The sequence below is a fragment of the Hemibagrus wyckioides genome, linkage group LG17, assembly GCF_019097595.1.
Source record: "Hemibagrus wyckioides isolate EC202008001 linkage group LG17, SWU_Hwy_1.0, whole genome shotgun sequence".
NCBI lineage: Eukaryota > Metazoa > Chordata > Actinopteri > Siluriformes > Bagridae > Hemibagrus > Hemibagrus wyckioides.
Window position 1 is genome coordinate 12,337,353 of NC_080726.1, and position 26,599 is coordinate 12,363,951.

The window sequence follows — 26,599 nt, forward strand, 5'->3', positions numbered from 1 at the left end:
TGGCGAAAAAGGCAAAAGTCAGTGAAGATGATTAAGTGAAGTGAAAAAAAAATAAAAATAAAAAAAGTAGCAATTAAGTTTAGCGATAAAGTGTAGCATAGTGTGTAAGTTAAATTTAGCAATTAATTGTAGCATTAAGTGTGTAGTGAGTAAGTTAAGTTAAGCAATAGAGAATGAAATGAAAAACTCTGCCACCCTCCTAGCTGCCAATCTCCTCCACCTCTGCCAGCATCTTCATCTGATCTTCAATGTAAATACACCTAATAAAACCAGTTTATTTCTTTACATTCTCTTTTATTATGTATTATTATTTTTTTATACATTATTTGTTATTTATAAAGTACATTTTCCTTATTTAAAAACATGTAACAAAAAAAATTGGTGTGGTTTTTGGGGGGCTGGAATGGATTAATAGCATTTCAATTCCTTTTAATGGAGAAATTTAATTTGATATACGAGCAAATTGATTTACGAGCTCGGTCACAGAACGAATTAAACTCGTAAGTCAAGGTATTACTGTACTCCTGATATATTTAATATATTGCATTTACCAATTCATACCAGGTTCACTTACCAATTAATTAGAATTGTATTAAATTAAAGAAAATATCGAACTCAAGCTCTAGTCAAAGAGTAGATTTTTAAGTATATTACAAAACCTGCAGAAGGATATTTTGCCACTGTTTAACTAATACTTTTTAAATATAAATATTACAAAATATGTACATCTAAAATACCATGTTATTTTGCAATCATGTGCACAAAATGATGTGGTTATTAATGCTAAATAGCTAAAAACTATGTGGTTATTACTGGCAAATAGCTTTGAGTTTTTAGATAGATAGATAGATAGATAGATAGATAGATAGATAGATAGATAGATAGATAGATAGATAGATAGATAGACTAGCAGTCAAAAGTTTGGACACACCTTTTAATTCAATGTTTTTTTGTTTAGGGATTTATTTTCTACATTCTAGAATAATACTGGAGATTTCAAAACTATGAAATAACACACATGGACTTAAGTAATTCATATGTAATGACAACAAAAAAAGTCAGTTGTTATTTTAAGACACAAAGGTCAGGTGTTCTGGAATAGTTCTTGCAAGAACAGTATTGTCAAGTGCATTTGCAAAACCCATCAAGCACCATGATGAAACTGGTTCACATGAAGACCATCCCAGTAAAGCAAGACCAAAACTTACCTCTGCTGCAGAGGAGAAGTTCATTTAGAGTTACCAGCCTCAGAAATCACCAATTAACAGCACCTCAGATTAGAGCCGTTATGACGGCTTTACAGAGCATCGGTAGTACACATCTCAATATCAACTGTTCAAACAAGATTATTGTGTATTTTGGTCGCCTTCAGCGTTGTTTTACAATGTAGAAAGAAATAAATGTCAGGAAAGACCATGGAATTAGAAGATGTGTCCAAAGTTTTGACTGGTAGTGTACAGTAGATAGAAACGCATTAACTAACTATATGCAGGGTTTCTGTCTGTCAGAAGTATTACAAATATTAACTGTTTTGCAAGCATTTAAGTCTGTGTCTGTACATTTTCAATAATGCATGTCTTATTTGGGTTATTTTCATTCCATATATTATGGGGTTCAGTAGGGGTGGACCAACAAGAATCTCCATACCCAAGATATTGCGCAGGACTTGATGTCCCTGACCACTGCAGTAGCGAGCACACATTACATCAAACAGCTGAAATACAGCGAAGATAAGCAGGGTTATTAAGTGGGGCAGGCATGTCTGCATGAATTTACCCCACTGTGTCTTTGAATGCAAAGATGCTCTGATAATGTGAAAATATGAAAGTATTATGATGACAGCTTGGGAAAGATGAGAAACTATTAGAACATATGAATACACATTGTTTAAAGTGACATCTGTGCAAGAAAGCTTGACAACATCCCAGTTGAAACAATAAATCTTGTCAATAATATTTCCACACATGGGTAGTCGTGCTGTTAGTGCAATCCCAACTGATGTCTCTAGTAAGGAGAAGAGCCAAGTGAAAACAAGCAATTTCATCACCTTCTGTTGTGTCATAATGCAATGATATTCCAGAGGCTTGCAAATAGCTATGTATCGATCATATGCCATAATTGTTAGACATGTAAATTCACAAAAAGTATATGAATAAATTATATATATTTGTGACATGCAGCCGCTATATGAAATAATGTGAGAATCTGAAAAAAGATCAGCAAGGATCTTAGGATAGAAAGCAGAAGCACCACATATTCCATTTACATACAAGTTGCATATGAGCAGATACATAGGCTCATGAAGCATTTTATCAAGAATGACTGTAATAATTAGTGTTATATTTGCAAACAGAGTTACTAGATAGATAAGCAGACCAAATGAAAAGTAAATATGTTTGTTTGTTCTTGTATCATTCATCCCATGCAGGATGAAAATGAACTCTCCAGATGTATTTTCCATTACTCCTCAGTACATTTTGGCGCAAAATCAGATGTCAATCTCCAAAACAGACTTTAAAGAAACATTGATTAAAAAATAAAATCAAAAGCAAAATAATCTGACAGGTCCACCAAGTTCAATGCCTAGTCTCATACACACACACACAAATATATATGTTTACATTTTCTGAAGTGTGTCATGTGATGCTTACAAATTATAGAGTAATGAAGCTCCCTGAAGGAACAATTGAAAGGTACTACAGCTGGATTTATGGCTTGGCTGTATTTCCGCATGGCTTGATTCCCATGTCTGTAAAGGCAGCACACCGGGTTCGGTCATGGATTCACAGCTTCAAGATTCCCTTTCTCTCATCCTCTCAGCTCACTCTACCTCCACTTCGGCTCCGGGAGCTCAATTAGATTTAGATAAGGATATAATTTTGTCTGCCTCAGACTCTGAGGAGCTCAATGGGACAACAAGGAGCAAGCAGCAGTCAAATTTCTATTGCATTCTGTGGTGTTCAAAAAGCTCATGGAGGTGATTACTATATTCTGTTGCTAAGCTTAGCTTAGATTGGCCTAATGAAAGGTTAGCATTGTTTGCTCTGAGCTTGACAACTTCAAGCTACCTAACTTCATGCTGCCTTCCATCTCTATGCAGGCAGCTCTCATTTTTTTCCAGACTTCCACACTGAGGTGTCAAGGATCCTTATTAGGCCTATATATGGCTATTCAGCTATTATGGGCCTAGTTGAACATGAGTATGTGACGATGCCTAGGGTTGAAGAGACGCTTGCAAGCAACCTCTCCCCTTCATTTGCCACAATGTGAAATTCTGTGCTCCTATTAAAGGAGCACAGTGGCCCTTATAGGGAAGGTCTACATGGCCGCAGAAAAAGCCAGTGTGGCACTGCACACAATGGCGGTTTTGCAGGCATACCATTCTGGCCTGCTAAAGGAGCTCCTCATTGGTGAGGGACTCACTAATGAGGTCTAAACTCTGCCAAGCCACAGATTTAGCCCTCTGTTCCATAAAGCAGATAGCCAATGCCATTCCATATACATGGCAGCCATTTCTGTGAGTCATGTGCCTGTTCTCTGGTCTCTTGCTTTCTGTGCAGGGCCAAGCAGCTGAGGATTTCCTGCAGAGCATGTCTTCTCTAATGGGACCTCTCAGAAGTCCTGGTAGGGCTTCTGTAAACCCTCTTTGAGCCAATGGAGTGAGCCTCTGAAGAGTTCCTGACCCTGGAAATGGCTCTGCTATTACCCGGTCATCCGGTCTTTCTGCAGACCTTCTGCCCTCCACCCCACCAGTTGGCAAAGCATGAGAAACTGCACCTGCTGTTTCCAGTTCAGGTTCTCAGCACTTATGACCATTGCTCGAGTGTGTGGTTTAAGTTCTCTTGCTTTTTGTCTACAAAAATATCCCGTCTCCAAGCAGCACTTGTGCTGGGTAGTGGTAGCTATTTCCTAGGCCTCTGCATTATCTCTAGCGATTATGGCTCACTCCACTAGGTGTATTACCTTGTCCAGCATTCTGGCTAAGGGCATTCCCCTCCAGGATATTTGTGCTGCGGCAGGTTGGTTCTCTCCACAGACCCTTTTCAGCTCTAGAACCTGGACCTGGACCCCACTCCTGGGTCCTGGGTCTTACAGGGCTAATGGTGCTCTGCTCCTGGCTCGTTTGGCCCTTTCACGACCATCATGGATAGACATGGAGGCATGTGGCAGTATTGGTATTGGCGTTCCCATAGTGTCAGCCATGACTGAGAAGGAAATGAGATGCTGTGTTGCTGGCCACACCCCGGGCATCCACTCCCGCTTTGTTCAGACCAGTAGAAGGTAAAGTAATGTGATGTAGATGCCCTTTTATGGGCTTACTGGCATGCTACACTTCATCACAAGACCTACCCGAGCCGATAAATTAGCGTGATTTCACACAGATTCAGACAACTTGCACAAGAAGCGTTCCCATAGTGTCAGCCATGAACAGCGACCTGTTGTAGTTTTGTGGAGTGTTCTGACAGTAGTTGTCCTGTGAACAGCTATCATATAAGCTGATTTCTTCAGCTCCTTCAAAGCCTCTATATTGCTTTTCTGACTAATGCCTTCCGTATCACTCATTTTTAGTGGAGCACTTGGCAGAATCGTGGTTGTATCCTATTCTTTCATTTTTTTTGTGTAAGGCTCAGTAAATGAGCTTGAGCTAAGTAATAGTCCAAGATACCATTCGAAGTGTTATTCTCTGCAGGGTTGGCTATAACACATTTGGGTAATAATTTTGTAGAAAATACTGCATTGCTTAATATCACTCAAAATATTGTGCTATTCATTTTAAAAATCCACATTTTTGTTTATTGAAGGTTTAATAATTCTACACCTAATACAATTAGTAATTAACAATAACAATTTGGTTAAATGTTTAGCATTGGTTGACTGCCTGCAAAGATAATGTTTGTTAAGGAGCTAGTGTAACAAATGCAGTGATTAATTGCTTTTAAGACCACCAGGAGGTGCCATCAGCAGAATATACAAAATATTGACAGGCTTTGGCTATTATAAGAATTGCTAATAGGAAACCAAAGCAGGAGAGAAACAAGCTATATTCCCAAATAAGATAATTATGGAATTTCTAAATCTGAGAAAAAAGGAATGGAAGATGAATCAGGGACGTTCAGTCATGAAAGAAAATCTTAGTGATATTTATTCTCTACTAAACGTAACACTAGACATGGCGTGGTTAACTAAACAAAACAAAAACAAAACCTAGACCTTAACTTGGACATGGAACCTAGCAAACAAAACCCCAACAGAAACCACAGTACAGATTACAATCATGGACCAGGACACAAACACAAGGATCCCTGTTTATAGGGGTAGACATTAGGGCTAATGGGATACAGGTGACACAATCAGGATAGGAACAAGGGAAGGAAGGGCGTAACAAAAGACACACAAAGAAGCAGGCTTCCAAGGTTCACCTGCCAGCGCCCTCTCTGGGCCTGGCAGGGAACTGTCCAGCTGTTCCTGACAGTTTGGTAAGGAGCTAGTTTAACAAATGCAGTGGTAAATGCAGATTTATTTGATTTGACTAGGGTTTTTTTGTTGGTATTTACATGCCATAGTGAAATGGACACAAGCCTAATCCATTCAGATTGTAATCGGAAACTGGTGGTGAAAATGTCCAAAATACACTATATTGCCAAAAGTATTCGCTCACCCATCCAAATAATCAGAATCAGGTGTTCCAATCACTTCCATGGCCACAGGTGTATAAAATCAAGCACCTAGGCATGCAGACTGTTTTTACAAACATTTGTGAAAGAATGGGTCGCTCTCAGGAGCTCAGTGAATTCCAGCGTGGAACTGTGATAGGATGCCACCTGTGCAACAAATCCAGTCGTGAAATTTCCTCGCTCCTAAATATTCCACAGTCAACTGTCAGCTGTATTATAAGAACGTGGAAGTGTTTGGGAACGACAGCAACTCAGCCACGTAAACTGACGGAGCGGGGTCAGCGGATGCTGAGGCGCATAGTGCAAAGAGGTCGCCAACTTTCTTCAGAGTCAATCGCTACAGACCTCCAAACTTCATGTGGCCTTCAGATTAGCTCAAGAACAGTGCGCAGAGAGCTTCATGGAATGGGTTTCCATGGCCGAGCAGCTGCATCCAAGCCATACATCACCAAGTGCAATGCAAAGCGTCGGATGCAGTGGTGTAAAGCACGCCACCACTGGACTCTAGAGCAGTGGAGACGCGTTCTCTGGAGTGACGAATCGCGCTTCTCCATCTGGCAATCTGATGGACGAGTCTGGGTTTGGCGGTTGCCAGGAGAACGGTACTTGTCTGACTGCATTGTGCCAAGTGTAAAGTTTGGTGGAGGGGGATTATGGTGTGGGGTTGTTTTTCAGGAGCTGGGCTTGCCCCTTAGTTCCAGTGAAAGGAACTCTGAATGCTTCAGCATACCAAGACATTTTGGACAATTCCATGCTCCCAACTTTGTGGGAACAGTTTGGAGCTGGCCCCTTCCTCTTCCAACATGACTGTGCACCAGTGCACAAAGCAAGGTCCTTAAAGACATGGATGACAGAGTCTGGTGTGGAGGAACTTGACTGGCCTGCACAGAGTCCTGACCTCAACCCGATAGAACACCTTTGGGATGAATTAGAGCGGAGACTGAGAGCCAGGCCTTCTCGTCCAACATCAGTGTGTGACCTCACAAATGCGCTTCTGGAAGAATGGTCAAAAATTCCCATAAACACACTCCTAAACCTTGTGGACAGCCTTCCCAGAAGAGTTGAAGCTGTTATAGCTGCAAAGGGTGGACCGACGTCATATTGAACCCTATGGATTAGGAATGGGATGTCACTTAAGTTCATATGCGAGTCAAGGCAGGTGAGCGAATACTTTTGGCAATATAGTGTACTTCCATGCTATCACATCAGCAAAAGAGAAAAGAGTGCCTTCACACTCTGTAAAGATGACAGGTTAAAATGTTTAAATTAATAATTACTTAATTAATTAATAATACATTGTGTCAACAAAACAGTTCTGAATAAATTAATTAGTGATCATTTCCTTAACAGTGTAAGAGAATAAAAGAGAGAGAATTTGGTATGTCATACACAAATACAAATGGCCTGTTTCAGGTGATGAGACAGTAACTGATGTGGATTTAGCATAAAGAGATAACTTGTTTCGCATTGTAAACTAATAATTTTGCAGTAATGTTTTTACATTAGATAATAAATTTTAGGAAAGTTTCTCTTTTTTCACTTTTTAACCCAATTTTAAAACACAACTTTTTTTTCTGAATGAGTAATAATTGAAACATAATAATAAAGATAAGTGCAAAAGGGACATATATTTGATTCAGGAACACATGCACATCTGAAAAATATATAATATATATTAGAATATATAAAATCGGTACCATTTGAAAGGTTTTCCCTGGCCACCACATGTATCATCTATTTTGCAAAGCTTTACATCTATGTCGATATATTTTTAAAAGTCCTTGTCTTATTTGAGTAAGTTTAAATCCATATATTATTGGGTTTAGGAGAGGAGGCACAACAAGAAATTCAATACCCAAGATGTTGCGCAGAGCTTGCATGGCCTGAATTTTACTATAACGGGCATACATGACATCAAAGAGCAGGGCTATATTGAAGTTTATGAGTGCTATTAAATGAGGAAGGCATGTCTGCATGAATTTTGCCCACTGTGTCTTGGACCTTAAAGAAGCTCTGATAATGCAAATATATGACACAATGATGAACACAGCTTGAGATACATGAGAAAAAATTAAACAATACCCATATACATTGTTCAAAGTCACATCTGTGCAAGACAGCTTAACAATTTCCCAGTTAAAACAGTAAATCTTGTCAATGACATTACCACATAATGGGAGCTGGGCAGTTAACAAAATCCCAACAGTGGACTCTAGTATGGAGCAGACCCAAGTAAAAATCAATAATTTTATACCTTTTTGAGGTGTCATAATGGAATGATACTCCAAAGGCTTACAAATGGATATGTATCTGTCATACGACATGACTGTTAAACATGTGTATTCACAGAAAATATAAGAATAAATTATGTTAACTTGTAAGAGGCACCCTATATATGAGATAACATGATATTTTGATAAAAGATCAGCAAGGATCTTAGGATAGAAAGCAGAAGCCCCAAGCATTCCATTAACAAACATATTGCATATAAACATATACATAGGTTCATGAAGTGTTTTGTCAAGTATGACTGTAATAACTAGTGTCAGATTTATAAAAAGAGTCATAATATAGACAGTTAGACCAAATGAAAAATAAATATATTTGTTTGTCCATGTGTCATTCAATCCATGAAGCACAAACATGAACTCTCCAGAGGAATTTTCCATCACTTTTTTTCTGTAAATATGAAGACAAAAAGAGACAATAAGCTATTAAATAGTCCTGTAAGCATAGTTTGCAGAAAAAATAGAATCAAGAATACTCTGTGCGGTTTACAACTATCTACAAATGATGATAGACACTGATGTCTATCCTTTAGTAGGAGTCTCTGATTCTCTAGCTTATATATACAGTTATTTTAAGTGAGGCATTTGCTGTTTACAAATGAGCAAGTACGAAGTCTCCCTGCAGACAAGCCGGTTTAGCAAAGCACATGGTAGTTGGTGGCAGATGAGCTGATTTGAGTATTTCTGAAACTGTTCATTTTAATAAAAAAAAAACACAAAAAAAAATCAGTCTATACTCTTTTTATGTAAAATCTTGTTTTATACTTATTAGCTTAGTTCGTTTTTTTATAATTGCAATCTGTAAAGTCCAAAGTGCTATGTTGCTTAAACTCTTGCAAGACATTCTCAAATAATACACTTAACACTGTCAGGTCTCAAACCCAGGTCTACAGCATGGGAGGCGAGCGCACTACCAAATAAGCTAAACTGCAGCTTATAAGGCTGCTGAGATCAGTGGAGTAATGTTTTACATGCACAGCATCTACCGATAACCTCCGAGAAAAACCGAACTAGTGTGTGCGCTCTCCTTAAATGTCCATACAGAAACCAGGATGTGAAGTCCGTGAAAAATTAATATAAAATAAACTATAATACTTAACAGCATGAAAAGTAATAGCACACTTAAGCACAACATGAGCAACATTTTAGTGTTGGAACCATGCTGCTTACGCAATCACTAATTAATTGTTTGTTTTTTTCGTATATTCAGAAGTATATATACAGTGCACCCAGAAGTTTAGATATATATATATATATATATATATATATATATATATATATATATATATATATATATATATATATATATATATATACACACTATATTGCCAAAAGTATTTGCTCACCTGCCTTGACTCGCATATGAACTTAAGTGACATCCCATTCCTAATCCATAGGGTTCAATATGACGTCGGTCCACCCTTTGCAGCTATAACAGCTTCAACTCTTCTGGGAAGGCTGTCCACAATGTTTAGGAGTGTGTTTATGGGAATTTTTGGCCATTCTTCCAGAAGCACATTTGTGAGGTCACACACTGATGTTGGATGAGAAGGCCTGGCTCTCAGTCTCCGCTCTGACCTCTCGGGTTGACGTCAGGACTCTGTGCAGGCCAGTCAAGTTCATCCACACCAGACTCTGTCATCCATGTCTTTATGGAACTTGCTTTGTGCACTGGTATTCCACAGTTGACTGTGGAATATTTATGAGCGAGGAAATTTCACGACTGGATTTGTTGCACAGGTGGCATCACAGTTCCACGCTGGAATTCACTGAGCTCCTGAGAGCGACCCATTCTTTCACAAATGTTTGTAAAAACAGTCTGCATGCCTAGGTGTCTGATTTTATACACCTGTGGCCATGGAAGCGATTGGAACACCTGGTTCTGATTATTTGGATGGGTGAGCGAATACTTTTGGCAATATAGTGTATATATATATATATATATATATATATATATATATATATATATATATAGATATATATATATATATATATATATATATATATATATATATATATATATCAACAAATCCAGTCGTGAAATTTCCTCGCTCCTAAATATTTCACAGTCAACTGTCAGCTGTATTATAAGAACATGGAAGTGTTTGGGAATGACAACAACTCAGCCACGAAGTGGTAGGCCACGTAAACTGACAGAGCGGGGTCAGCGGATGCTGAGGCACATAGTGCGAAGAGGTCGCCAACTTTCTGCAGAGTCAATCGCTACAGACCTCCAAACTTCATGTGGCCTTCAGATTAGCTCAAGAACAGTGCGCAGAGAGCTTCATGGAATGGGTTTCCATGGCCGAGCAGCTGCATCCAAGCCATACATCACCAAGTGCAATGCAAAGCGTCGGATGCAGTGGTGTAAAGCACGCCGCCACTGGACTCTAGAGCAGTGGAGATGCGTTCTCTGGAGTGACGAATCGCGCTTCTCCATCTGGCAATCTGATGGACGAGTCTGGGTTTGGCAGTTGCCAGGAGAACGGTACTTGTCTGACTGCATTGTGCCAAGTGTAAAGTTTGGTGGAGGAGGGATTATGGTGTGGGGTTGTTTTTCAGGAGCTGGGCTTGGCCCCTTAGTTCCAGTGAAAGGAACTCTGAATGCTTCAGCGTACCAAGACATTTTGGACAATTCCATGCTCCCAACTTTGTGGGAACAGTTTGGAGCTGGCCCCTTCCTCTTCCAACATGACTGTGCACCAGTGCACAAAGCAAGGTCCATAAAGACATGGATGACAGAGTCTGGTGTGGATGAACTTGACTGGCCTGCACACAGTCCTGACCTCAACCCGATAGAACACCTTTGGGATGAATTAGAGCGGAGACTGAGAGCCAGGCCTTCTCGTCCAACATCAGTGTGTGACCTCACAAATACACTTCTGGAAGAATGGTCAAAAATTCCCATAAACACACTCCTAAACCTTGTGGACAGCCTTCCCAGAAGAGTTGAAGCTGTTATAGCTGCAAAGGGTGGACCGACGTCATATTGAACCCTATGGATTAGGAATGGGATGTCACTTAAGTTCATATGCGAGTCAAGGCAGGTGAGCGAATACTTTTGGCAATATAGTATATATATATATATATATATATATATATATATATATATATATATATATATATATATATATATATATATATATATATATATATTTAATTATATTGTGACTGATTATAATGTGATTTATTTATGTTTCTTTAGAAGTGACTTTCTGTGTAATAGCGCATTTTGTCATAATAGCACATTTCAGACTTTAGGCAAACAAAAATTGTTAAGCTCTTAACTATTTTCAGAGAAATGCATCCAGATTAATCAGGAAGAACTCTGTGCAGCAAGACAGTGATCCAAAACACACTTTCAGGTCAACAAAGCACTTCGCTAGGGTAAGAAATGAAAGGTTTTAGACTTGTCACCTGACCTTAACCCATGCATTATCATCTCCTGAAGATGAGAGTGAACAATGGACTGTGGTAAACGCCTGGAAAAACATCACAAATGAAGAAACCAACAATTTGGTTTCTTGTGGTTTTTATTTGGAAAATGTTTATTTAGAAATAAATTTTTATTTAGAATATTTATTTAGAAATAAAAAAATCTAAAAACTGTTTAGCGACTGTTTATTCGCTCCCAGCTTTCCAGTTCCTGATCATAATTTCATCATAATAACTTGTTTAACATCAAGTAGCAACATCAAAAGATAAATATGAAAAAAAAACAACAATCCATAAACAGTCCTGAGCAAACTTGGCAGCAATGTGTTTTTTTCGAGCTTTTGACAAAAATGTACTGAATGAAGTTTCCAACTGTGTGTAGGATTATTTTGTTTGCTTGCTTTTATAGAGAGTGACAGTCAAGGTGTTGTTACCTAGTGCATGTGGTATACTAAATATCTAGAAATATTTAATTGTAAATTCGTACATAAGCACTTAGAAAAGTTTTCAGTCAGAATTTATTAAATTTGTATTTGCATAAGTAAACCTGAATTACTGGTCTATTGTGCTCAATAGGTGCTTCTGCTGCTTAACTGGCTGGTTTATACAAACTCTGAATTAGTAACTAAATGTGTACTGTTGTCTTTTATTACAGCTTAGACAAGCAAATCTCCTTATACTTTGTTAAGCAAATTTCCCTAGCAAATATAAACACTGCAACCTTTAAAATCAAAGCTAATTCTATAGATAAGTAATGTTGTCTATTTTCTTTACCTCCTACTAAAGAAGTCTGGGTTGCAGTTGGGCCAATGTCAGTTTAGGTTTAGGGGGCCCAGTTACTTAGTGGTTAGCACATTTGCCTCCATTCATTGCAATTCCTAGAGATTTTATTCATGTATCCCTCTCCCCCATACTCACAGGTTTTTCACAGTTTGTAGAATGTAATACAAGAGACAGTAGTCTTGTCAGTAGTGTGTCTTGAAGACCTTCTCGAGCCAGCCATGTGGTGTGCTACACCACCTTTTCTCTCTCAGCTCTGGAAGACTGGAAGACCTTACTAGAGCTGCAAATGAGGACCATATTCTACTATTATTCTAGAGTTTTTACAGTTTTTCTCAAATTTCTTAAATAATAAATAATATTTAATACAACATGTGCAAACACTTGTCATTTGAATGTCTCATGCTTTTAAGTGAATTTATACAGATTTTATCACAGCTTTATAAATGAGTACTGTTGTCTGCACTTAAATCTGTATCTGTACAGTTTTATACACAATAGCATTCCCTTAGCTAAAGAATAATGACATTCAAAACAATTGAGAAAATCTGCAAAACCATTCTGCTTGTTCAGTAACCTTTTGTATTGATGACTTTTTCAGTGTGTGAGTTTTTTTCAATATGTATTAAATGCCTTTGCATAGTGCATCAATGTCTTTTGCTGCTGAAGCACCCAAATTTCCCATCAGGTGTCAGTTAAATCCATCCATCCATCATGTAAGTAATTAAAGACAGGAAAGCGATTTTTTTCATGAAGTTGTTCCTAGCTTTTACATCTGCAATCGTAGTTTGTCTTAATGTACATAATTATAAACTCATAACAATGATATATTTGTAAAATACTTTTGTTTTTATGTGTACCATCATTTCAGTAAGCCACGTTAAAATGCATGAATGTATGCAGCATTTATAATTGTCTACGTCACACCTTTGTAACACTTTGTACTAAATCATATTAGTCAGTTAGTGAACTTGCAGGTATACAGTTTATTTTATTTTTTTTTAAAACACTTCTTTCCAAAAAAAACAAAAAAACTAAACATGAAGGAGAAACAAATACAAGCATAGTCCTGAGCAGCTGACGGTGCAAAATACTTGCTCAAAGGCCGTACAGCGTATGTCAGGCAGCTTTAGGATTCACTGGTATAAACATTTAACAATGGACCTACCACAATATAGTTTCCAGCTAGGAGAAATAATCTAAAACTAAATGTCAAATCATATGGTGCTTCAGGTATTTAGCTCATTGAATTGATCAAATAATACATCCATGCTGTAGTTTATTCACATAAAACACATTCACTTAATGGACTGGCCTTTTGGCTTAAATAAATTTACATAAATGATCTTTGTGTAAATATTCTACTGTATATCCTCATTTGTGTCTGAGGAACAATCTCATGACTTGCTTCCGTATTTTAGTAAGTTTTAATCCATAAATAAGTGGATTTAAAATGGGAGGTATGAAGAGGACATCCAGTGCCATAAAATTTCTCAAAGCTTGAGGCAATGAATTTGAACCATATCGACTGTAAAATACATCAAACAATAATGCAATGGTTATGTTAAACAATGCCACTAAGTGTGGCACACAAGTCTGCATGAATTTATATTTGCTCTCCTTTGACTTCCTGCAATTTTTAATTAAGTGAATATATGAGAATGCAATCAGTACTGCATGTCCAAAATATGTTAATATAACTATGTATCCAATTATATTATTTATTGTTGTAGAAGAACAGGCCAGTTTAGCAATTGCCCAAGTTTCACAATAAAGCTTTTCGATAGTTGAGCCACATAGGGTTAGTCTTGCTGCTAATAAGACTACAACAGACATGCAAATAAATGGTGGAAGCCAACAAAAAATAATACATTTTGCAATTTTTTGATTTGTCATTTCTGAATGGTATTCTAATGGTTTACATATTGCAACATATCTGTCATAGGCCATTACTGTTAAAGTTGAAAAATCACACAAAGCAGAAGAATAAATAACAAAAACCTGAATAAGACATCCTGCATATGAAATAACATGAAATGGGGCAAGTAAGTCATACATGAATTTAGGGTAGAAGCCAGAAGTGCCATATAGTGTATTTATACACAAATTACACAAAAATATGTACATAGGCTCATGAAGCTGCTTATCTGCAGCAATGCAAAAAATAATAGTAATGTTACACAGCAAGATAAACTGATAAACCAGCGCAGTGAATGAAAAAAATACATATCTGTCCTCCATTGTCATATTTAATCCAGAGAGAGTGAATACTAAAATATTGGAAGCATTCTCCATCTGTAATGGAAAAAAGCAATTATATTAAAAATTAGTCTGCAATAGGCAGAAGTTGGTTTTAAACCTTTCAGCATTCTTTCTTCTTGCCATTGGGGTTTTTGATAGTTAAACACACTTGCTGAGCAAAGTATTATTATTTTTAAATGTTCATAGGTCTTGACTCTTCTGCTTAGAGTTTTCTTTTTTATTCTGGAAGAATATGTAGAGTATACATTGGTTTAACATAGTGACTACATATATAAAGACTAGCCCAAGCAAAGCTTTGTATATAACTATCTTCACATGACATTAAACCTCAATGCCTCCTTGGCTTAAATTATTTATTTGAAGGTAGAACAATTAAGAATTCAAGGTTATGAAGCTGCTGTGAATTTGTGCTGTTTTAAACTTTCCAGTGAACATTATTTTAATATTAGGTTGCTTAATCTCTCAAAGTATACAATAATCTTTTTATAACATAAATAAATAAATGCCATACCACCTTGTGCCTTTGTCCTCCAATATGGAGGATGGATTATCTTTTATAAGCAGTGTTGCAATGTTTCAACACCTCTAATTATGTCCAATTCCCTTTAGACTTCTTCCACTTGAAGAACAGTACATTTAGTCATTCTGTGTCTTTAATATAGTACTGTAGAAAAATAACTTCTTTGTATACTCTTCCCAGAAGTTGATCTGAGACCAATAAACTTACTGATGTTCAAGATACAGTGCTTGCATAATTACAAAGTGCAAAATACAGTTTTATATTTCACTATAGATAGATAGATAGATAGATAGATAGATAGATAGATAGATAGATAGATAGATAGATAGATAGATAGATAGATAGGCCATTATCATGTTTCTAAAAACCAGTTTGAGACACTTTTGTTTGTGCCTAGAAAACATTTCCCACACCATTACACCACCTCCACCAGCCTGGACTGTTGACACAAAACATTTGGGGTCTATGTGTTCATGCTGCTAGCAACAAATTCTGATAACATCTTGTGCACCAGCAGAAATCAAAATTCTTCAGACCAAGCTGCATTTTTCCAGTCTTCACCATCCAGTATTTGTGAGTCTCTGCCCACTGCAGCCTCTGCTTTCCAAAAGTGGAACCCAATGTGGGCTTCTGTTGTTGTAGTCTACTGGGATTAACATGTTGTGCATTCTGATATGCTTTTACACTCATCACAGTTGTACAGCGTGGTTACCTGAGTTATTGTAGTCTTTCTGTTAGTTCAAACCAGTCTGGCCATTCTCCACTGACCTCTGCTAACCTCTCTCATCAACAAAGCATTTTTTTCTTCACATAACTGCTTCTAAGTTGACGTTTTTTCTTTATGGAAGCATATATTAATTTGGTTTCTTGATTATGCCATAACCAGAGAACAGCATTATTATATTATGAATCTAATCTTATTTTGTTTTAGCTAAATTTTCATTCATACATATTTTTTATAAGGAATTTGAAAAGTACCTGAACCTTGTTAGTTTATGTTCTTCTTTTTAATATTTTTTCTGTTGTATTATTGATTTAATAAATAAAATGAACAGATATTGAAATATAAATAAAAACAAAATGTACATAATTAAATTTACTTTTATACATCCTGATATTCATAACTTATTCTTTGCTGCTGTGTTCTGACCGATGTGGATTCTGAGGCAAGTGCAAATGTGCCATTATGTAAAAACCTTTTCCCTGGTGTTTTTTTTTGTATTTTTACCTTTTATGTAGCCTGTGCTTGGGATAATAAACCTCTGAATTTTTTGCATTACAACTACTGGGTCTGTTTCCTTTGGTCAGTGATTGGCAGATTTGTGAGAGTTCAGTAATCTTGACAGCGACTTGAGAGCACTTTGGAATCTTCAACATGGATCGTGGCTCAAAGTTTTATGAATACTGTTCTGTTCATGTCATATGGATTGTTTGGTTTTGTTTTGATATTTGATGATGGAATGCCTTTGTTTGTTTTTGCCTGCCTGGTCTCATGATGGATGATGCATGGTGTCAACTCAGTTGTATTAATGCTCTTAACGCCACTGACATTCCGAGAAAAGTATTAATTTGTTAATACTTGAATTTATCTCTTTATTTCTAAACTTGGTCCACTATGTTATAGTAGCTTTTTAAATTGTGATTTGTATTTCACACAGAGAATATATTAGACACTCATGTACGTACAGTATGTCAAACCTTTTCATCTACAGGCTCTTTTCATCTACACTGAGAACATGATGTCAGTCTTTGTTACTGAGGAGAGACATAAGAGATGACTAGAAATCAAGAGAAAATTTACAGAGCTTAAAAATGTACAACCAGCAAATAAATGTATTATATTGTGCAGTAAACTGTAAGCAACAAAATTGAATAAATATTAGATATGACTTTCTGTGGTAAAACTGCGTCAGTGCTTTTATATTTACACTGTCGTGAGGTTTACATAGTTGATTGTTTGGAGATATTTCTATTGTTCTATTGTTCTTCTTATTGTATTTTTATTATTGCCATTTAATAATCACGCATGGTTTAACTACTGTACACTGTTAGTTCAAACTGATAATAATAATAATAATAATAATAATAATAATAATAATAATAATAATAATAATAATAATAATAATAATAATAATAATAATTGTGGGTTTAAAAAAAAGCAAACACAAAAGACTATAATTTTTTTTTTATTGTGCCCATATTTTATTGCTTTTTGCTCTCTTAAAAAATAAATAAGAAAGGAAAAAAAGAAAGTTTTTCTGGGTAATTTTGCATGCTTTCTAGCATTCTGGTATAGCTGTTTCTTGGCTTGCAAACAATACATTTTATCTGTAATGAAAGAAGTTTTAAAAAATGCACAGATAAACAATTTTCTAAACTATGAAGAACAAGGATGTGAGAGGTATATCATAACACTTTTCATGTTTATATTTCTCTAACACTCTTAATTCTAATCCCCAAAGACTCTTAATTTGAATCAGAATCTTCTGGTTTGATTCAAATATTTGAGCTCATTAGCTCCTACCATTCTGAATTCACTTGACCTTTTTAATAGGAAGGTTTATAATTAAAGATAATAAAAAAAGAAAAAAGATTTAACTTTTCAGATTTTGACAGCAGCAATGACTGAGTATTATTCCCGTGACTTGCTTACGTATTTTAGTCAGTTTTAGTCCATAAATAATGGGATTTAAAATAGGAGGCATGAATAGGAAATCCACAGCAAAAAAATGTCTCAAGCCCTGTGGAAAGGAAGCTGAACCATATCGACTGTAAAGAACATCAAATAGCAAGGCAGTAGCAAGATTGAACAATGCCAGCAGGTGTGGCATACAAGTCTGCATGAATTTGTACTTGCTCTCTTGTGAAACTTTACATTTTAGAATCAACTGAATATATGAGCATACAATCAACACTGCATGTCCAAAGTACACAATTATAATTATGTATCCAATCACATTATTCATTGTTGTAGAGGAACATGCCAGTTTAACAACTGCCCAATTTTCACAATATAACTTTTCAATGTTTGAGCCACATAAAGTTAGTCTTGATGTTAACGAGACTAAAACTGCCATGGAACAAAATGGGGCAAGCCAACAAAAAAGGATACATTGCACAATTTTGTGGTTTGTCATTTCAGAGTGGTATTTTAGTGGTCTGCAAATTGCAACATATCTGTCATATGCCATTACTGTTAAAGTTGAAAGGTCACATAAAACAGATGAATAAATAACAAATATTTGAATCAGACATCCTGCATAAGAAATAGAGTGAATATGAGACAGCAGATCATACATTAATTTAGGGTAGAAACCAGAAGTGCCAAAGAGTGCATTTATACATAAATTACACAAAAATATGTACATAGGCTCATGAAGTTGCTTATTTGATGCAATGCAGAAAATTATGGTGATATTACACAGTAAGATAAAATTATAAGCCAGTGCTGTAAAAGAAAAATATATATATCTGTTTTCCATGATTGCATCTAAACCTGAGAGAGTGAATATTAAAATGCTTGTAATATTTTCCATTCTGAACAGTTATCACTGCCTTCCTGTGTTTTAGAATCTGTAAAGGAATAGGGTGAATAAGTTTCATTAAATATTAATTTCATTATTTCATTATAATTTCATTATATAAATTATTTCATTTTTTGTTTTTTTCATATTAGCCTTCCATACATAGATATTTATACCTGTAAAAAAATCTCTTTTACTCTACCTCTGGGCCACAACTTCTGCACAGTTCATTTCTGTGCTATGTGAACTGTTATGCAGATTTTTATTTATGAGTTTTTGGTGGAGGTGTGGCTTCAGAGGTGTGGTAGAGTTCAAGATGCCTTGTCTGTCTGTCTTGTTTCCCAGCTACAGTACCCTTGAGAATTATTGCCAATCAATGTGGTGTTCTATGAGATTAGTATGACTGGAGGTTCAAACACGTCTGAAAACTGCTCACAGGACCTCTTCTGCTACAGATAATTGGTGTCCAAGCCACTTATTCCATTTGTGTCCTCATGTATAAACTTTCAATTCATGTTTTTTTATGGTTTGATTAAACTGCTTGACCAGGTGATCTAGAGTTGCTGTTTAAACAGAAAGCTTAATTCTAACTGGAGGTGGTCCTAGTATAAGTACTTGTGTCTTGTCACAATTAAGTAGCAAAAACTTAATAAACATCTAGTGTCTATGGCCCTCTGCATACTACTCAACTTTTTAAACTGGTGCCCCTCATTTGGCTTTTGCTAAAACATACAATATATGCAATAAAACATGCAAAATATTATGTCATTAACATAACAGTGGAAGCTAAAACCTAGATGGCTTAGAGATAAAGGTAAATGAGATGGAATAAAGGTCTGAGATAGTGGTTAATGGTCTGGGAATGTGGAAAGAAGTCTAGATTCTCTATTTTTAATTCAAATGTTAGTATTAGACTTTGTGACTTTGAGTGTTACTACCATTATGAATTAGTTCCATTACATTCTAACCTTTATTGAATCTAGACTAGTTACTGTTGGGCAGCATGGTGGCTTAGTGGTTAGCACTCTTGCCTAGCAGCAAGAGGGTCCTGGGTTCGAACAGGCAGGGGCCTTTCTGTGTGGAGTTTGCATTTTTGCCCTGTGCCTGCATGGGTTTCCTCCCACAGTCCAAAAACATGTACATCAGGTTGATTGGTAATTCTAAATTGCCCATAGGAGTGAGTGTGTGTTGTTGTTCGTCTATATGTGGCCCTGCGATGGACTGGCGACCTGTCCAGGGTGTACCCCGGCCTTTTGCCCTATGTGCGCTAGGATAGGCTCCAGCAGACCCCCGTGACCATAATTAGGATTAAAGCGGGTATTGACAATGGATGGATGGATGGATGGTCACTGCTGTTCTTAAAATGTCTTCCAGTTTATCAGTATGAATAATATTGTCTCCAACAATAAATGCCTTGACTAAAGATTTTATTACAGCTTTATAAATAAGTACTGTCTGCACTTAAATCTGTATCTGTACAGTTTTATACACAATAGCATTCCTTTAGCTAGAGAATAATGACATTCAGTTAAATTAGTAAGCATTTAGTGTCAGTAAAAAAGCCAAATGAGAAAGACACTTTCAGTGCACACTGCCATAGTGACAAAACATCTAAACATCTTGGCCACCACTGCTTACACAATCACAGAAGAAATTTTAATTTAGGTGGCATTGGTTAATTTACTGACACAATGACTAAATTCTGAAGCATGAGTTATATATTTTGAGTGAGACATAAGCTTTTGCAGGTTGTTATAGAGTTTTGAGAGTGATAAAGCATTCAAAGCAATTAAGAAAATCTGCAAAACCATTGTGCTTGTTCAGTAACCTTATCCTATCTTTTGTATTGATGACTTTTTCAGTGTGTGAGTTTTTTTCAATATGTATTAAATGCCTTTGCATAGTGCATCAATGTCTTTTGCTGCTGAAGCACCCAAATTTCCCATCAGGTGTCAGTTAAATCCATCCATCCATCATGTAAATAATTAAAGACAGGAAAGCGATTTTTTCATAAAGTTGTTCCTAGCTTTCACATCTGCAATCCTGGTTTGTCTTAATGTACATAATTATAAACTCATAACAATGATATATTTGTAAAATACTTTTGTTTTTATGTGTACCATCATTTCAGTAAGCTACGTTAAAATGCATGAATGTATGCAGCCTTTATAATTGTCTACAACACACCTTTGTAACACTTTGCACTCAGTCATATTTAATCAGTTAGTAAACTTGCAGGTATACAGTTTATTTTTTTTTTTAAAACACTTTTTCCAAAAAAAAACTAAACATGAAGGAGAAACAAATACAAGCATACTCCTGGGCAGTTGACGGTGCAAAATACTTGCTCAAAGGCCGTACAGCGCATGTCAGGCAGCTTTAGGATTCACTGGTATAAACATTTAACAATGGACCTACCACAATATAGTTTCCAGCTAGGAGAAATAATCTAAAACTAAATGTCAAATCATATGGTGCTTCAGGTATTTAGCTCATTGAATTGATCAAATAATACATCCATGCTGTAGTTTATTCACATAAAACACAATCACTTAATGGACTGGCCTTTTGGCTTAAATAAATTTACATAAATGATCTTTGTGTAAATATTCTACTGTATATCCTCATTTGTGTCTGAGGAACAATCTCATGACCTGCTTCCGTATTTTAGTAAGTTTTAATCCATAAATAAGTGGATTTAAAATGGGAGGTATGAAGAGGACATCCAGTGCCATAAAAATTCTCAAAGGCAATGAATTTGAACCATATCGACTGTAAAATACATCAAACAATAATGCAATGGTTATGTTAAGCAATGCCACTAAGTGTGGCACACAAGTCTGCATGAATTTATATTTGCTCTCCTTTGACTTCCTGCAATTTTTAATTAAGTGAATATATGAGAATGCAATCAGTACTGCATGTCCAAAATATGTTAATATAACTATGTATCCAATTACATTATTTATTGTTGTAGAAGAACAGGCCAGTTTAGCAATTGCCCAAGTTTCACAATAAAGCTTTTCGATAGTTGAGCCACATAGGGTTAGTCTTGCTGCTAATAAGACTACAACAGACATGCAAATAAATGGTGGAAGCCAACAAAAAATAATACATTTTGCAATTTTTTTCATTGTCATTTCTGAATGGTATTCTAATGGTTTACATATTGCAACATATCTGTCATAGGCCATTACTGTTAAAGTTGAAAAATCACACAAAGCAGAAGAATAAATAACAAAAACCTGAATAAGACATCCTGCATATGAAATAACATGAAATGGGGCAAGTAAGTCATACATGAGTTTAATTTTTTTTTTTTTTACTGTTGTACTATTGGTTTAATAAATAAAATGAACAGATACTGAAATATAAATAATAACAAAATGTACATAATTCAATTTACTTTTATACATCCTGATATTCATAACTTATTCTTTGCTGCTGTGTGCTGACCGATGTGGATTCTGAGGCAAGTGCAAATGTGCCATTATGTAAAACCTTTTCCCCAGTGCTTTTTGTATTTTTACCTTTTATTTAGCCTGTGCTTGGGATAATAAACCTCTGAATTTTTTGCATTACAGCTACTGGGTTTGTTTCCTTTGGACAGTGATTGGCAGATTTGTGAGAGCTCAGTAATCTTGACAGCTAAAAAAAAAAAAAAAAGATTTAACTTTTCAGATTTTGACAGCAGCAATGACTGAGTATTATTCCCGTGACTTGCTTACGTATTTTAGTCAGTTTTATTCCATAAATAATGGGATTTAAAATAGGAGGCATGAATAGGAAATCCACAGCAAAAAAATGTCTCAAGCCCTGTGGAAAGGAAGCTGAACCATATCGACTGTAAAGAACATCAAATAGCAAGGCAGTAGCAAGATTGAACAATGCCAGCAGGTGTGGCATACAAGTCTGCATGAATTTGTACTTGCTCTCTTGTGAAACTTTACATTTTAGAATCAACTGAATATATGAGCATACAATCAACACTGCATGTCCAAAGTACACAATTATAATTATGTATCCAATCACATTACTCATTGTTGTAGAGGAACATGCCAATTTAACAACTGCCCAATTTTCACAATATAACTTTTCAATGTTTGAGCCACATAAAGTTAGTCTTGATGTTAACGAGAGTGAAACTGCTGTGGAACAAAATGGGGCAAGCCAACAAAAAAGGATACATTGCACAATTTTGTGGTTTGTCATTTCAGAGTGGTATTTTAGTGGTCTGCAAATTGCAACATATCTGTCATATGCCATTACTGTTAAAGTTGAAATGTCACATAAAACAGATGAATAAATAACAAATATTTGAATCAGACATCCTGCATAAGAAATAGAGTGAATATGAGACAGCAGATCATACATTAATTTAGGGTAGAAACCAGAAGTGCCAAAGAGTGCATTTATACATAAATTACACAAAAATATGTACATAGGCTCATGAAGTTGCTTATTTGATGCAATGCAGAAAATTATGGTGATATTACACAGTAAGATAAAATTATAAGCCAGTGCTGTGAAAGAAAAAAATATATATCTGTTTTCCATGATTGCATCTAAACCTGAGAGAGTGAATATTGAAATGCTTGTAATATTTTCCATTCTGAACAGTTATCACTGCCTTCCTGTGTTTTAGAATCTGTAAAGGAATAGGGTGAATAAGTTTCATTAAATATTAGCCTTCCATACATAGATATTTATACCTGTAAAAAAAAATCTCTTTTACTCTACCTCTGGGCCACAACTTCTGCACAGTTCATTTCTGTGCTGTGTGAACTGTTATGCAGATTTTTATTTATGAGTTTTTTGGTGGAGGTGTGGCTTCAGAGGTGTGGTAGAGTTCAAGATGCCTTGTCTGTCTGTCTTGTTTCCCAGCTACAGTACCCTTGAGAATTATGTTCATGTATATATATATATATGCAGACACACAATTCACATACTCAACTTACCACTAGGGGTGATTCAATTTAGTGTTCTATGAGATTATTATGACTGGGTAGAGGTTCAAACATGTCTGAAAATACTGCTCACAGGACCTGTTCTGCTACAGATAGACTTATTCCAATTGTGTCCTCATGTATAAACTTTCAATTCATGTTTTTTTATGGTTTGATTAAACTGCTTGACCAGGTGATCTAGAGTTGCTGTTTAAACAGAAAGCTTAATTCTAGCTGGAGGTCGTCCGAGTATAAGTACTTGTGTCTTGTCACAATTAAGTAGCAGCAACTTAATAAGCATCTAGTGTCTATGGCCCTCTGCATATTACTCAACTTTTTTACAACTGGTGCCTCTCATTTGGCTTTTGCTAAAACATTCAATATATGCAATAAAACATGCAAAATATTATATGTCATCAACATAACAGTGGAAGCTAAAACCTAGATGGCTTAGAGATAAAGGTAAATGAGATGGAATAAAGGTCTGAGATAGTGGTTAATGGTCTGGGAATGTGGAAAGAAGTCTAGATTCTCTATTTTTAATTCAAATGTTAGTATTAGACTTTGTGACTTTGAGTGTTACTACCATTATGAATTAGTTCATTACATTCTGATCTTTATTGAATCTAGACTGGTCACTGTTGTTCTTAAAATGTCTTCCAGTTTATCAAAATGAATAATATTGTCTCCAATAATAAATGCCTTGACTAAAGAAACATTCAAATTCAGGAACGTTGTCACATGTGCTATGAAATGAAGTTTGGTTGGATAAAAAACAGAAATTAGATTTTGTGTCATTGTGTGATTTTTTTCCTTTCATGTCAGTAATAAATGTGTCAGGTCCATTTTTTGTTACTCAGATGTGTTGAGCTTTATCAACAGTGAATATATGTCTTAACAACTGCTTTCAGTTGCAGACAGTTTATTTTCATGTGCAACATCTGACATAGACCTGACTGCAACTCAGTCAGAACTGTGTAATGTATGCTTATACACTCAGCACTTTGTACATAAAAATAATGTAAAATAAAGGGAAAAACTAGTAAATAAATAGGTAAATTAATTAAAAACAAACAAAGACTAACAATAGTTTAGCATGAAAACATGAACATAAAACATGAACCACCTCACCCATTGTCTATAAGAGAAAATGAGTGTGAAAATGTGTGTGTGTGTGTGTGTGTGTATGTTTGTTTGTATGGTGGTTCCCATTTATTTATTTGTTTGTTTGTTTAAAAAAGTGAAATAATAAAAGCAAAACAAAAAATATTATATGAATATAATGATTATTGCTTCTTGAATATTGCATTATATCATAATATTATATGAATATAATGAATAATAAAGAGTCACTTTTATATGCCTACATTTTCTTTTCTGAAGCTTTCAAACTTAATCTTGACAAGGACAATATGTCATAAACTCTTTAATTTTATTAACTTTTTCTTTTTACCCCTTTCCCCACAAAACAATCACTTTAATTTTTGTGTAACTGTTACAGGTGAAGTAATTATATGCAAACAACATTTCTATCATCTTGGGCAGTATATAGAAGATCTAGTAAACCAGTGTCCATTAATATTTTATATTTATAATTTAACTGTTTAAAATTTAAGGCATAAAATAAAAAAGCTTGGTAATAAAGTATGAACTAATAAAATGTTGCCTTCAGTAGTGATGGAAATAGAAACAAAAGAAATAGTAATTTTTGTATGACAAGAATTATGAATCAAAATATATTATAGTATATGTACTGTATTAATTGAAGGTCAGAATCAAGAATGGGGCATATTCACACTGTATTTGTGGCAGTATATTTATTTAAGTTTTAAAATATTTGTAAATATTAGTAAACCACTGTAACTACTTTCTACATGATAGCATGGCAATAGGTTTAGTCTGCACATTGAGTAACAGCATATTATTTTGATACTTTCAGATGATGTTGGATTTTTTTCCGAATTTCAGGAAAATTAAGGCCATAAACAACAGGATTTAGGAGAGGAGGTATAATCAGAAACTCTAATGACAGAATAATAGCTATTGCTGGAGGTAAGTTTTCAAAACGGGTAAAGGTCATTTCACAGAAGATAGTAATTGAGTAATTAACAAAAGTCACTAGATGAGGCAGGCAAGTATGATAAGCTTTGCTCTTTAACTCTTTTGAAGATTTCTGGCAAATCATAAGAATTTTAATATAAGAATACAAAATAAAACTAAATGGAATCAAAACTGTAGTTACTAGCACAACAAAGCCATAAATGTTTTCAAAAGTAGCATTTTCACAAGACAGCTTTGCAATGATCCAGTTGTTGCAATACAATTTTCTTAACTCATTGCCACACAGTCTTAGTCTAGCAGTGAAAACTATTCCAAGACCAATAGAAAGCATTGGATAAATCCCAGAAATAGTTACCAAAACAATAAGCACCTTAGGTGTCATAATGCTGTGGTATTGCAATGGCTTACTTATAGCAACAAATCTGTCATATGCCATTAATGTTAAGATTGTAAATTCATATGATGCATAGGTATAAATGACAAATGTTTGCATATGACATCCAGAACGAGTGATTGAGTGAGAATATAATAACAAATCAAATAGTAATCTTGGAAAGAAGCCAGCAGTGCCATAAAGAGAATTAATAGATAAACATGCTATCAAAATGTACATAGGCTGGTGCAAAGGAGACTCCATAAATATTACAAGAATAATCATGACATTGAAGAATAAGATAGTACAGTATAGGAGAGATCCTAAAATGAAGTAAAGGTATTGAAAGTGGCCCAGGTTTTGAAACAGGGAAAAATATAGAAGAGTATCATTTTCCATTACACTCAAAAGTTTTGATGTCATTGTCTTGAACTGAAATAAAGAAGGAACGGAATTTACATTATATATGACATTTTAACTGCAGAAACAAACAAGTGATTACCCATAATCGACTCTTATATTATAAAAATAACGTTTTAAAAATTAACATAAACTTTGATAATAATATAATAAACATTTATGTTTATTTAATAAAACAAGCATTATTTAAACTGATAAGCATACTGTACCTCATTACAATTTAAGTAAACTGTGTTAATGTTTACAACAAAAGTTTCCACATGAATATGGAAGCATTCAATACTCTGAGCTTATATAGTATATGTCACTAAGGAT

General features: G+C 35.3%; 7 protein-coding genes across 7 annotated transcripts; all 7 read right to left on the reverse strand.

Moving 5' to 3' along the window:
• Positions 1 to 1,522: 1,522 nt before the first annotated feature.
• LOC131368406 (olfactory receptor 56A5-like) lies at positions 1,523 to 2,461 on the reverse strand. The gene has a single exon (XM_058414519.1). The coding sequence runs from the start codon at positions 2,459 to 2,461 to the stop codon at positions 1,523 to 1,525; it is 939 nt and encodes a 312-aa protein (XP_058270502.1).
• A 4,944-nt stretch (positions 2,462 to 7,405) lies between these two features.
• LOC131368319 (olfactory receptor 4B13-like) lies at positions 7,406 to 8,344 on the reverse strand. The gene has a single exon (XM_058414349.1). The coding sequence runs from the start codon at positions 8,342 to 8,344 to the stop codon at positions 7,406 to 7,408; it is 939 nt and encodes a 312-aa protein (XP_058270332.1).
• A 5,208-nt stretch (positions 8,345 to 13,552) lies between these two features.
• LOC131368282 (olfactory receptor 52K1-like) lies at positions 13,553 to 14,473 on the reverse strand. The gene has a single exon (XM_058414294.1). The coding sequence runs from the start codon at positions 14,471 to 14,473 to the stop codon at positions 13,553 to 13,555; it is 921 nt and encodes a 306-aa protein (XP_058270277.1).
• Positions 14,474 to 17,554: 3,081 nt separating this feature from the next.
• On the reverse strand, positions 17,555 to 18,496 carry LOC131367711 (olfactory receptor 52K1-like). The gene has a single exon (XM_058413188.1). It carries the CDS (start codon positions 18,494 to 18,496, stop codon positions 17,555 to 17,557), a length of 942 nt encoding a protein of 313 aa, XP_058269171.1.
• A 2,612-nt stretch (positions 18,497 to 21,108) lies between these two features.
• On the reverse strand, positions 21,109 to 21,786 carry LOC131368387 (olfactory receptor 52K1-like). Its single transcript, XM_058414487.1, has one exon. The coding sequence runs from the start codon at positions 21,784 to 21,786 to the stop codon at positions 21,109 to 21,111; it is 678 nt and encodes a 225-aa protein (XP_058270470.1).
• A 367-nt stretch (positions 21,787 to 22,153) lies between these two features.
• On the reverse strand, positions 22,154 to 23,095 carry LOC131367712 (olfactory receptor 6N1-like). Its single transcript, XM_058413190.1, has one exon. It carries the CDS (start codon positions 23,093 to 23,095, stop codon positions 22,154 to 22,156), a length of 942 nt encoding a protein of 313 aa, XP_058269173.1.
• Positions 23,096 to 25,351: 2,256 nt separating this feature from the next.
• Positions 25,352 to 26,263, reverse strand: LOC131367713 (olfactory receptor 51L1-like). The gene has a single exon (XM_058413191.1). It carries the CDS (start codon positions 26,261 to 26,263, stop codon positions 25,352 to 25,354), a length of 912 nt encoding a protein of 303 aa, XP_058269174.1.
• Positions 26,264 to 26,599: the final 336 nt, after the last annotated feature.